The 13,834-nt window shown below is 39.6% G+C and overlaps 1 protein-coding gene across 8 annotated transcripts in view; it reads right to left on the bottom strand.

The window, feature by feature from the left end:
• Positions 1-13,834, bottom strand: part of ARHGAP10 (Rho GTPase activating protein 10) — a 335,488-nt gene that overhangs the window by 143,413 nt on the left and 178,241 nt on the right. For all 8 annotated transcript variants that reach the window (XR_014243606.1, XR_014243607.1, XM_082388998.1 and 5 more), the window contains one exon: positions 13,254-13,319. Coding sequence is in view for 6 of the 8 variants with exons in the window: in XM_082388998.1 (XP_082245124.1) it covers positions 13,254-13,319 (66 nt within the window). In the remaining 2 variants the exon portion in view is untranslated. The remainder of the gene's footprint in view (positions 1-13,253; positions 13,320-13,834) is intronic.

Genomic DNA, 13,834 nt, shown 5'->3' with positions numbered 1-13,834 from the left:
AAGTTGTTTACTTAAGGAAATTATTCTCCAAGCTCTGAAACCTTGATATTTTTTCATATGTAACGTGATGCATCTTTCTATCTATGTCTAAAATATTACCCATAATTCAGAAAGATGCTGGCAAATTCATGGAGTGAAAACCAATCCTGCAAGTTATTGGAAAGTACTAATTCCAATCACATACAGAAGGATAAATTCTTTCACTAATCTTCCAATAATTTTACAAATTGTTGGAACACATCATATTGCCAATGTGGCATTTTCAGCAGATCTCTGAATACTCAAGCAAAAAGCAATTGCTATTGAGTGCTTACTATATGTGCAAGACATTGTACTTAGAAGTGAGAAGAGGCAAGCGAAGGATAAATAAGACATTGTCTCTACTCCAAGGGAAAAGCAAAGTTCCAGAAACAAAATAAATATGTGAGACACAGTTAACAATACCAGGCAACAGAATTGCCAAATGAAGAACGTGGACATCTCGGGATTAAAACAATCCAGGGGAAGGATGGAAAGAGGAAATAAAGAGATACATTTATGAGTAGTAAGATCTACTATTACCAAAATTAGCTCTTTTGACCTTCACAAACGTGGGTGCAAGTAGATAGTGAGAATGAACTTCCTAATTCCAGTCTTTTAGAAACTATGGGTCTGAAAGGTTAACAAAGTTTTACCAAACTACAACTTTCCAAAATGCCTCCCTTATTGCACCACTTCGGAACGTAAACCTACAAATCCTTGTCACCCAAGGAAAGGTAAACCTTCCACAGAGGAACCTGAGTGCCGCCTCTCTCCCACACGCCTCTCCAGCCCCTACTCCGGTCTCACCCAATGACTCTCAGGTCCCAGATGCAGCACATCCTTTCAAACACCTCCGCTTCAACACCCACTCTTTTCCCTGCCAAGACTCCGTGCTCCTGACACCCTGCAAATGTGCACCTAGAACAGTTCCCCCTCGTGCTTTAGAAGGCAGCCCGACTGCTGGGTCCTCAAGGAAGCCTGGAGTCAGTGGTATTTCAGAGGCCCAGGAGGGGCAAAGGAAAAGACTGGACCCATCATCATCTGCCAGGGGTGCAGGCGCCTGGAACAGTAGACCCCAGCGTGACAGCGCCGTGTATCAGAGTGGCTGCACAAACAACGGCCGAGAGGGTGTATAAACTGCTTGAGAATAATGGCGTCTTTTCCCACAGAGGGAGAATCTACCACAGGGCATCAGAAACTAGGCATCATGCAGAGACGGTAGGTAGGAGGGGCTAGAAGCGAAGCGGTGAGATGAGTGAACACATCTGAATTTGCCTTGGATTAACCTACAAGCATCTAGATTTGAACCATCCTTGACTTCTGACGCACTGAAACTTGGCCACTTTGAGACATTTTGTGATTTCTTCTCTTAACCTCACTTTTCAGGGTGGAGGTTGTACCCTACATCAACTATGCTCTCTCTTGTAATCCCAAAAGTTACATGGATCCAGGACCCGGAGCCCTCATAAACTCTACTTTCTCAGGAAAGCTTCTTCTATCCCCTAAAAAGTAGAAGATGAGAAAACTCCTGTCTCCACTTGTCTGTTCTTACTGGACCTCTCACTATCTACCGCAGAAGCCCGGCCACCAATGATTTTGATTCAACAAAGATGACTGAGCTCAGGAATCTGCATTTTCAAGAAGCACCCTGGTGATCCTAATATATTTTATCAGGTCTGCCAGGGACCCGTGAGTTTCCCTGATATCCTTTGTTTCCCAAACTAAAATTTGAAGGTGAAATTCCTTGCAGAACTCTGATTCTCTGTGTACAACCAACTGCTCCAGATGACTACATCTTCATCGGATCGATCACTTGGACGTATCCGTGCTGCCCGACCCCAGTGCCAAATCGATCATCCTCAATCAGTTACCTCCCCTATGGAATACTCCAACCTAGGCAGAATTCTGGGTCATTCCACATACGGCTACTAATACTGGTTTTTATATTTACCTTTCTAATAAGCCTGCTACTCTGCTATCCACTACCCTCTAGTACTTACCCAGGTCCTTGCCAATTAAACGCAAAAACCTGAGTACTTCCTTACCCCTGTTTCTTCATGCTTCCTTTCCATTTGGCTTGTTTCTGTTTCCACATCTTTGCTGACGTCTCTCTAAATGCTAAAATATACTTTTCTACTCTTTTAAATCCAAAGAAGGCTGTTTCTAAACATAATCCTCAATTAAGATCAAGTACTCAGCAATCCATCGACATGCATTCAAATTCCCTTGATCCATGCAAAATTGTAACACTTTTATTTTAGTACCTGGTATACTTAAATTACAAATATCTATATTTTGTCTACCGTTCATGGATCGAGCATTATATGTAACCAGCCTTTAATATGTATCCCAACGGCCTAGAGCAAGGCTATTTATCAATACACCCCGTGATTGCTCAATAAATACTGGCTGACTGGCTTCAGATGAGAACTACGGTTTAACTATGATAAGTCACCTGTTACTGAGGGAAGGAAAAGAACACTGTGCTATTTTCTTGGGAAGTTTTCTGTTTTGTTTGTCTGGGTTTAGGTTGGGTTATTTTTAAAAAGAAGTTGAAAGTTCCCCACGTAACAGGACACTATAAAGATAACAACTGTGTATTCCATTGCTCCAACACACAAGAAACTGCCATTAGGACAGTGGTGCCTAAACTTTACTACGTATTAGCATCACCTCGGGACGTTGAAAATGCCACCTTCCTAGTTCACAGCTGACAGTAAGGAAATCAGACTGACTGCGTGTGAGAGCCAGGCAGCAGTGTTGTTTAAAGATCCCAGGTGATTCCACTGCACAGCAATGTTTGAGAACAGCTGCTTTAGGAAGTCCTTCAGCTTGGAAAACATAAGCAATACTTTCCCAGTGGTAGTCAGATTGCCTGGATCCATTAAGAGCTGGTTCACATCATTGACAAATACTTGGTAAATGGATGAAAGATCAGTTGATCTGACTCCCAAAGGTGCCTTACCTTCATGAACAAACAACTCTATAGAAAAGAAGAGTATGATCTGTTAACTGACGCTGATACTGTAGTGAAATGGGGTTTGCTTTGTTGCTAAAAGTACAGTAAATGCTAACAGTCCCATTTGGCCAATACAGATTATATTATATATGTGTCATATATTATATATGTTATCTATATTAGTATGTGAGTACTCTAAAAATGTTACCTCTTCTTAGGGTACTGAAGACTATAGCAAATTTTAGATGTTTGTCTGATGCTTTGCAAATATTTAAGTGATGTCACAAACAAAGTAGATAAAAACGCCAAATGCTATTTTTAAAAGAAAATGGTAGGGCTTCCCTGGTGGCACAGTGGGTAAGAATCCGCCTGCCAATGCAAGGGACACAGGTTCGAGCCCTGGTCCGGGAAGATCCCACATGCCGCGGAGCAACTAAGCTCGTGCACCACAACTACTGAGCCTGCGCTCTAGAGCCCGCGAGCCACAAGTACTGAAGCCCGCGCGCCTAGAGCCCGTGCTCTGCATCAAGAGAAGCCACCGCAGTGAGAAGCCTATGCACCACAACGAAGAGTGGCCCCCGCTCTCAGCAACTAGAGAAAGCCCGTGCACAGCAACAAAGACCCAACTCAGCCAAAAATAAATTATTTTATTTATCTATTTATGAAAAATTAAATAAATAAAAATAAAAGAACATGGTAGGTAAAAGGTACACTAACTGCTTTAACCAAAACATACGAAATGGTAGTTTTCAGACAATGATAGTCATGTTTAAAACACTGAAAAAAGTGATTAGAAATAATTCTTCAATCAGATATCACTAAATGCCTTTGGACACAGGCATGTAGACCCACAAAGTACACACAGTGGTCATTAATGTTATCCACCAAGCATTCCTGGTTGTGTACTTTCCAGGATCCTGGTATGGTTGTGCTATGCAGACTCACAGGGGTTGAGTGGGGCCACGTGGCCATTTCTGACCATTCAACTGTGAGCAAATGACTCCCTTCAAGGCCACAGTACTCACTTGTTGGTCCAAAGCCCTCCAGGCAAGGCAACCAGGAACCTGGAAGCCCAGATACCAGTGATGGGCAAAGCCCTCCTACCAATGTCTGAGTGAGAAATAAGTCTTGTTGTCTTAAGCCATAGAGAATTTCAGGTTTCCTGTTACAGGAACATAAACTAGCTTTATCCTGACTGATGAAATGAAGTGATGCAGGGGCACCTTCAAGATGGCGGAGGAGGAACACAAAGAGAACACCTTCTGCCCCACAGATACATCAAAAATACATCTACGTGTGGAACAACTCCTACAGAACACCTGCTGAATGCTGGCAGAACACCTCAGACCTCCCAAAAGGCAAGAAACTGCCCACGTACCTGGGTAGGGCAAAAGAAAAAAGAGAAAACAGAGACAAAAGAATAGGGATGGGACCTGCCCCTCTGGGAGGGAGCTGTGAAGGAGGAAAAGTTTCCACACACTAGGAAGCCCCTTCACTAGCGGAGATGAGGGGTGTGGCGAGGGGGAAGCTTCAGAGCTATGGAGGAGAGCGCAGCCACAGGGGTGCAGAGGGCAAAGCAGAGAGATACCCACACAGAGGATCAGTGCCAACCAGCACTCACCAGCCCGAGAGGCTTGTCTGCTCACCTGCCGGGGCGGGTGGGGGCTGGGAGCTGAGGCTCAGGCTTTGGAGGTCAGATCCCAGGGAGAAGACTGGGGTTGGCTGCGTGAACACAGCCTGAAGGGGGCTAGTGCACCACAGCTAGCCGGGAGGGAGTCCGGGAAAAAGTCTGGACCTGCCTAAGAGGCAAGAGACCATTGTTTCAGGGTGCGCGAGGAGAGGGGATTCCTTCCCTGCTTGCCCACAGAAGGCAGAGCACCACCTAAACAAGCTTCAGAGATAGGTGCGAGCCACAGCTATCAGCTCAGACACCAGAGACGGGCATGAAACACTAATGTTGCTGCTGCAGCCACCAAAAATCCTGTGTGCAAGCGTAGGTCTCTATCCACACTCTCCCGCACCCGGAGCCTGTGCATTCCGCCACTGCCAGGGTCCCATGATCCAGGGACAACTTCCCCAGGAGAACACATGGTACACCTCAGGCTGTTGCAAAATCACACCGGCCTATGCCGCCACAAGCTCACCACCATTCCAATTATAGCTACCATACCCTTCCCTCCTCCTGGCCTGAGTGAGCAAGAGCCCCCTAATCAGCCATTGCTTTAACCCCGTCCTGTCTGGGCAGGGAACAGATGCCTGAGAGCGACCTACATGCACAGGTGGAGCCAAAACCAAACCTGAACCCCAGGAGCTGTGTGAACAAAGAACAGAAAGGGAAATCTCTCCCAGCAGCCACAGGAGCAGCAAATTAAATCTCCACAATCAATTTGATGTACCCTGCTTCTGTGGAATACCTGAATAGACAATTAATCATACCAAAATTGAGGCGGTGGACTTTGCGGGCAACTGTCTGCAACTGACCTGTTTCTGATTTTTATGTTTCTCTTAGTACAGTTTTTAGCACTTGTTATCATTGGTGGATTTGTTTATTGGTTTGGTTGCTCTCTTCTTTTTTATTATTATTATTACTTTTTTTATTTTAATAATTTTACTTTTTTAAAAATTTTATTTATTTATTTATTTTTCTTTTTTTTTTTTTTTTTTCTCCCTTTTCTTCTGAGCTGTGTGGCTGACAGGGTCTTGGTGCTCTGGCCTGGTGTCAGGCCTGAGCCTCTGAGGTGGGAGAGCAGAACTCAAGACACTGGACCACCAGAGACCTCCTGGCCACACATAATATCAATTGGCAAGAGCTCTCCCAGAGATCTCCGTCTCAACGCTAAGACCCAGCTAAACCCAACGGACAGCAAACTCCAGTGCTGGACGCTCCATGCAAAACAACTAGCAAGACAGGAGCACAACCCCACCCATTAGCAGAGAGGCTGCCTAAAAGCATAATAAGTTCACAGACACCCTAAAACACACAACTGAACACAGCCCTGCCCACCAGAAAGACAAGCTCCAGCCCCACCCACCAGAACACAGGCACCAGTCCCCTCTACCAGGAAGCCTACACAACTCACTGAACCAACCTTACCCACTGGCAGCAGACACCAAAAACAATGGGAACTACGAACCTGCAGCCTGCAAAAAGGAGACCCCAAACACAGTAAGTAAAGCAAAATGAGAAGACAGAGAAATATGCAGCAGATGAAGGAGCAAGGTAAAAAGCCACCACACCAAACAAATGAAGAGGAAATAGACAGTCTACCTGAAAAAGAATTCAGAGTAATGACAGCAAAGATATCCAAAATATTGGAAATAGAATAGAGAAAATACAAGAAATGTTTAACAAGGACCTAGAAGAAATAAAGAGCAAACAAACAATATAAATAAAATTAAAAATTCTCTAGAAGGAATCAATAGCAGAATAACTGAGGCAGAAGAACGGATAAGTGACCTGGAAGATAAAATACTGGAAATAACTACTGCAGAGCAGAATAAAGAAAAAAGAATGAAAAGAATTGACAACAGTCTCAGAGACCTCTGGGACAACATTAAATGCACCAACATTCAAATGATAGGGGTCCCAGAAGAAGAAGAGAAAAAGAAAGGGTCTGAGAAAATATTTGAAGAAATTATACTCGAAAAATTCCCTAACATGGGAAATGAAATAGTCAATCAAGTGCAAGAAACACAGAGAGTCCCACACAGGATAAATCCAAGGAGAAACACACCAAGACACATATTAATCAAACTATCAAAAATTAAATACAAAGAAAAAATATTAAAAGCAGCAAGGGAAAAGTAACAAATAACATATAAGGAAATCCCCAGAAGGTTAACAGCTGATCTTTCAGCAGAATCTCTGCAAGCCAAAAGGAAGTGGCAGGACATATTTAAAGTGATGAAAGGGAAAAACCAACAACCAAGATTACTCTGAACAGCAAGGATCTCATTCAGACTTCATGGAGAAATTAAAACCTTTACAGACAACCAAAAGTTAAGAAAATTCAGCACCACCAAACCAGCTTTACAACAAATGCTAAAGGAACTTCTCTAGGCAGGAAACACAAGAGAAGGAAAACACATACAAAACAAACCAAAAACAATTAACAAAATGGTAACAGGAACATACATATCGATAATTACCTTAAATGTAGATGGATTAAATGCTCCAGCCAAAACACACAGATTGGCTGAATGGATAAAAAAACAAGACCCATATATATGCTGTCTACAAGAGACCCACCTCAGACCTAGGGATACATACAGACTGAAAGTGAGGGGATGGAAAAAGATATTCCATGAAAATGGAAATCAAAAGAAAGCTGAGGTAGCAATTCAAATATCAGACAAAATAGACTTTAAAATAAAGACTATTACAAGAGACAAAGAAGGACACTACATAATGATCAAAGAATCAATCTAAGAAGAAGATATAACAATTGTAAATATTTATGCACCCAACACAGGAGCACCTCAATACATAAGGCAAATGCTAACAGCCATAAAAGGGGAAACTGACAGTAACACAATAATAGTAGGAGACTTTAACACCCCACTTTCACCAATGGACAGATCATCCAAAATGAAAATAAATAAGGAAACACAGCTTTAAATGACACATCAAACAAGATGGACTTAATTGATATTTATAGGACATTCCACCCAAAAACAACAGAATACACCTTCTTCTCAAATGCTCATGGAACATTCTCCAGGACAGATCATATCTTGGGTCACAAATCAAGCCTTGGTAAAGTTAAGAAAATTGAAATCATATCAAGTATCTTTTCTGACCACAACACTATGAGACTAGATATTACAGGGAAAAAATCTGCAAAAAATACAAATACCTGGAGGCTAAACAATACACTACTAAATAACCAAGAGAACACTGAAGAAATCAAAGAGGAAATCAAAAAATACCTAGAAACAAATGACAATGAAAACACGATGATCCAAAACCTATGGAATGCAGCAAAAGCAATTCTAAGAGGGAAGTTTATAGCAATACAATCCTACCTCAAGAAACAAGAAAAATCTCAAATAACCTAACCTTACACCTAAAGCAATTAGAGAAAGAAGAAAAAAAAACCCAAAGTTAGCAGGAGGAAAGAAATCATAAAGATCAGATCAGAAATAAATGAAAAAGAAAAGAAGGAAACAATAGCAAAGATCAATAAAACTAAAAGCTGGTTCTTTGACAAGATAAACAAAACTGATAAACCATTAGCCACACTCATCAAGAAAAAAAGGGAAAAGACTCAAACCAACAGAATTAGAAATGAAAAAGAAGTAACAATGGACACTGCAGAAATACAAAGGATCATGAAAGATTACTACAAGGAACTCTATGCCAATAAAATGGACAACCTGGAAGAAATGGACAAATTCTTAGAAAAGTACAACCTTCTGAGACTGAACCAGGAAGAAATAGAAAATATAAACAAACCAATCACAAGCACTGAAGTTGAAACTGTGATTAAAAATCTTCCAACAAACAAAAGCCCAGGACCAGATGGCTTCACAGGCGAATTCTATCAAACATTTAGAGAAGAGCTAACACCTATCCTTCTCAAACTCTTCCAAAATATAGCAGAGGGAGGAACACTCCCAAACTCATTCTACAAGGCCACCATCACCCTGATACCAACACCAGACCAAGATGTCACAAAGAAAGAAAACTACAGGCCAATAGCACTGATGAACATAGATGCAAAAATCCTCAACAAAATACTAGCAAACAGAATCCAACAGCACATTAAAAGGATCATACACCAGGATCAAGTGGGGTTTATACCAGGAATGCAAGGATTTTTCAATATATGCAAATCAATCAATGTGATACACCATATTAACAAATTGAAGGATAAAAACCATATGATAATCTCAATAGATGCAGAAAAAGCTTTTGACAAAATTCAACACCCATTTATGATAAAAAAAAAAACTCTCCAGGAAGTAGGCATAGAGGGAACCTACCTCAACATAATAAAGGCCATATATGACAAACTCACAGCCAACATCATTCTCAATGGTGAAAAACTGAAACCATTTCCTCTAAGATCAGGAACAAGATAAGGTTGCTCACTCTCACCACTATTATTCAACATAGTTTTGGAAGTTTTAGCTACATCAGTCAGAGAAGAAAAAGAAATAAAAGGAATCCAAATCGGAGAAGAAGTAAAACTGTCACTGTTTGCAGATGACATGATACTATACATAGAGAATCCTAAAGATACTACCAGAAAACTACTAGAGCTAATCAATGAATTTGGTAAAGTAGCAGGATACAAAATTAATGCACAGAAATCTCTTGCATTCCTATACACTAATGATGAAAAATCTGAAAAAGAAATTAATGAAACACTCCCGTTTACCATTGCAACAAAAAGAATAAAATACCTAGGAATAAACCTACCTAAGGAGACAAAAGACCTGTATGCAGAAAACTGTAAGACACTGAAGAAAGAAATTAAAGATGATACAAACAGATGGAGACATATACCATGTTTTTGGATTGGAAGAATCAACATTGAGGAAATGACTATACTACCCAAAGCAATCTACAGATTCAATGCAATCCCTATCAAACTACCAATGGCATTTTTCACAGAACTAGAACAAAACATTTCACAATTTGTATGGAAACACAAAAGACCCCGAATAGCCAAAGCAATCTTGAGAACGAAAAATGGAGCTGGAGGAATCAGGCTCCCTGACTTCAGACTATACTACAAAGCTACAATAAATAAGACAGTATGGTACTGGCACAAAAACAGAAATATGGATCAATGGAACAGGATAGAAAGCCCAGAGATAAACCCATGCACATATGGTAACATTATCTTTGATAAAGGAGGCAAGAATATACAGTGGAGAAAAGACAGCCTCTTCAATAAGTGGTGCTCGGAAATCTGGACAGGTAAAAGAATGTAATCAGAACACTTCCTAACACCATATACAAAAATAAACTCAAAATGGATTAAAGACCTAAATGTAAGGCCAGACACTATAAAACTCCTAGAGGACACCATAGGAAGAACACTCTATGACATAAATCACAGCAAGATCCTTTCTGACCCACCCCCCAGAGAAATGCAAATAAAAACAAAAATAAACAAATGGCACCTAATGAAACTTAAAAGCTTTTGCACAGCAAAGGAAAACATAAACAAGACAAAAAGACAACCCTCAGAATGGGAGAAATATTTGCAAACGAAGCAACTGACAAAGGATTAATCTCCAAAATATACAAGCAGCTCATGCAGCTCAATATCAAAAAACCAAACAACCCAATTCAAAAATGGGCAGAAGACCTAAACAGACATCTCTCTAAAGAAGATATACAGATTGCCAGCAAACACATGAAAGGATCCTCAGCATCGCTAATCATTAGAGAAAGCAAATCAAACTATAATGAGGTATCACCTCACACTGGTCAGAATGGCCACCATCAAAGAATCTACAAACAGTAAATGCTGGAGAGGATGTGGAGAAAAGGCAAACCTCCTGCACTGTTGGTGAGAATGTAAATTGATACAGCCACTATGGAGAACAGTACGGAAGTTCCTTAAAAAACTAAAAATAGAACTACCATACGACCCAGCAATCCCACTACTGGGCATACACCCTGAGAAAACCATAATTCAAAAAGAGTCATGTGCCAAAATGTTCACTGCAGCACTATTTACAATAGCCAGGACATGGAAGCAACCTAAGTGTCCATCAACAGATGAATGGATAAAGAAGATGTGGCACATATATACAATGGAATATTACTCAGCCATAAAAAGAAACAAAATTGAGTTATTTGTAGGTGAGTTGGATGGTCCTAGAGTCTGTCATACACAGTGAAGTAAGTCAGAAAGAGAAAAACAAATACTGTATGCTAACACATATATATGGAATCTAAAAAAAAAAAAAAAGTAAAGGATGGTTGTGAAGGGCCTAGGGGCAGGACAGGAATGGGGATGCAGATGTAGAAAATGGACTTGAGGACACGGGGTGGGGGGAAGGTAAGCTGGGACGAAGTGAGAGAGTGTCATGGACATATATACACTACCAAATGTAAAATAGATAGCTAGTGGGAGGCAGCCGCATAGCACAGGGAGATCAGCTCGGTGCTTTGTGTCCACCTGGAGGGGTGGGATAGGGAGGGTGGGAGGGAGACGCAAGAGGGAGGGGATGGGGGATATATGTATACTTACAGCTGATTCACTTTGTTATACAGCAGAAACTAACACAGCATTGTAAAGCAATTATACTCCAATAAAGATGTTAAAAAAAAAAAAAGTGATGCAACAACATCTGTAGCATTTAAAAAAAAAAAAATCAACAGCCATGATAGGTGATGTGGGGGAAATCATTAAGAGCAATAGTCCCTGAGAGCACTTTTAAATTTAGTATAAAAAGCTCAGAGATTCCACACGGTTCCTCATCATGTTGAATAACATGAACTGACAGTTGAGTCTTTTAACTCTATTTTTTGTCTATTACTCCATTCAAAACAAAAGGCTTTAGTAATGGAAGACTTTTAGGAACAAAAGATTTGAAAAGAAAAACATATGCTTTTTTGTCTTTTATTTTAAATGGGGAAAATCTAACTTAAAATTTGTAGACTCATTCTTCTGTAAAGAAAATCCAACAATTTACATATTTATAATAAAAATGCATTCAATACATGCAGATTCTACTATACATATTCCATTCAATGTACATAACACTCCATAAAACTACACAGACCAATCCGAAAGCATTCTAGATAGATTTTTTTATCTGGTCAGGCAGAAGCAAGTATGTATAAATTATATCCTTTGGGGAAAGAATTTTATTTACCAAAATAATAAGCATGCAAGTGATACAATGAAGGCTCCTAAGAAGCTCAGGAAAAGGAGAAACACAAATGATGAAGTGAGAGATATGAACATCACAGCATCCCAATTTTGGAAATTTCTCAAGCACTAGGAAAAAGAGGAAATTTGTCAGCTCAATCTCAGTGCAGGTTGAAATGAATGAAATTCTGTCATAGCCTGAATTGCCACTGTTAGAGAGAATGGGAGAAAAGCTTTCTGTGGCTTGGGTTTTTATTATCGATGGGCAAATACCCAAATCATACAACAGCTCGTATTCATCTGTTAGCCAGCACTCTCATTTCACAGGTGGCAGTCCTGGCTTTATAACAAAGACCTTGTTTTGACAGAAAACGTGAGTGCAATGCTTCATCCCGCTAAGTCATCCAAAGTAGGACTGGGATATACAATGTATGAGAGTGAATTAAATATTCAATTTATCCATACTTCACTAGACTCTAAACAAAGAGAAATCCACCCTCCAGAAAGAGCCTGTTTTGCAAAGTTCAATATTTAGTTTCTCCAAAGTCTGCTGGAATGGCTGCAAAGTGCCAGGGCCCCGCTTTTCCTGAGGAACTCTAAACAAGAGACCTCTGAGCTTTTAGTCAGGGGACCAAAATGGGGAGGGATTACCTTTCCTGAAGTTTAAAATGGAAAAAACCTAAATATTACCAACAGGTGGATGAGTAAGCAAAGTGCAGTGTATCTATATAATGAAATACTACCTAGCGATGAAAAGAAATGAGCTAAGGCTACACCCAACAAGATGAATCTCAAAAGCTAAACAAAGAGGCCAGACTCAAAAGACTATATACTGCATAATTCCATTCATATAAAATGCTTACAAAAAAAAAAAAAAAGAACTAAAGTGATGAAAAGCAGCTCAGTAGTTGCCAAGGGTCAAGGAAGGAGTAGAGACTGACTGCAAAGGGGCACAAAGGAATTTTGGGGGGAGATAGAAATCTTCTATGATTGTGGTGGTAGTTACACAACTATACACATTTGTCAAAACTCATCAATTTGTACAGTTAAAATCAATGAATTTTACTCTAAGTAAATGATATCTTAATGACACCAATTTTTAAACTGGAAGCCAACAAGACAATGGAAGATGGAGATATCTTACTAGTGCGTGAACAAGAAGTGATTAAGACTGGTTGTCCGACACTGCTGATTCTTCTACTGATTCTCATTTTAGCCCTGACTTTGTTTCAATGCAAGGGAGAAACATGTAAATAAAAAGGAAAACCCCACCCTATCAGAGTAAATGAACAACTGAATCTCTGATGCCTAGAACGTGCATTTTGCATTAATATATTTCATTCTACAACACTTAACCATGCAGTAAGCATTTGAAATGACCCTTAGATTTTACATACCTATAGCCTCTCATGAATAAAATGATTCAATCATGTTACCTCGTGTTTCAACTGCACTGATGCATTTTCTAAGAATTGTGAATCCCATCTTATCCAACTGTGCACCTAAAAGAAACAGTTATAAAATATTAAAGGCACAATTAGTTACTCACAATCTCTTCCTTACAAAAATAGGACAAAATTATTGAAATCCAATATAATTTTTATTTCACTCTTTAAAAAAAGAAAGCTAAAGGCCACGCATTCTCTGTTTAAATAATGTAAATGAGAATTTCATATACTAAGAGGAGCATTTACTGGAATTTCAAGACGTTTATTACCAACATATATAAATAAACTTGTAATTTAAACTAGGTTTTAAGTTAATAAATATAGTATTTTAAATAGTGGAAAAGAAAGTGACACAAATCTTTAGGGGAAGCTATCTAGAAATAGTTAGCATTTTGCCCAAATTCCAACAACAGCTCAGGTTTGTTTTTTAATTATATATATGAGTGAAAGTTCTTAAATTTCTTGACAAGCTGGAGAACACAAAACTTTTTTTTTTTTTTAACCTAGAGGGAAAATTTTTTTTAAATACTTTTAAAAAATGGTATTTGAGCCATGAGCTTGAAATTTTT

The sequence above is a fragment of the Balaenoptera borealis genome (genome assembly GCF_965194805.1).
Source record: "Balaenoptera borealis genome assembly, chromosome: 4".
In the NCBI taxonomy this organism is placed as follows: domain Eukaryota; kingdom Metazoa; phylum Chordata; class Mammalia; order Artiodactyla; family Balaenopteridae; genus Balaenoptera; species Balaenoptera borealis.
Note: the sequence above shows the minus strand (reverse complement) of the source record. Positions and strands in the feature narration are given on the sequence as shown.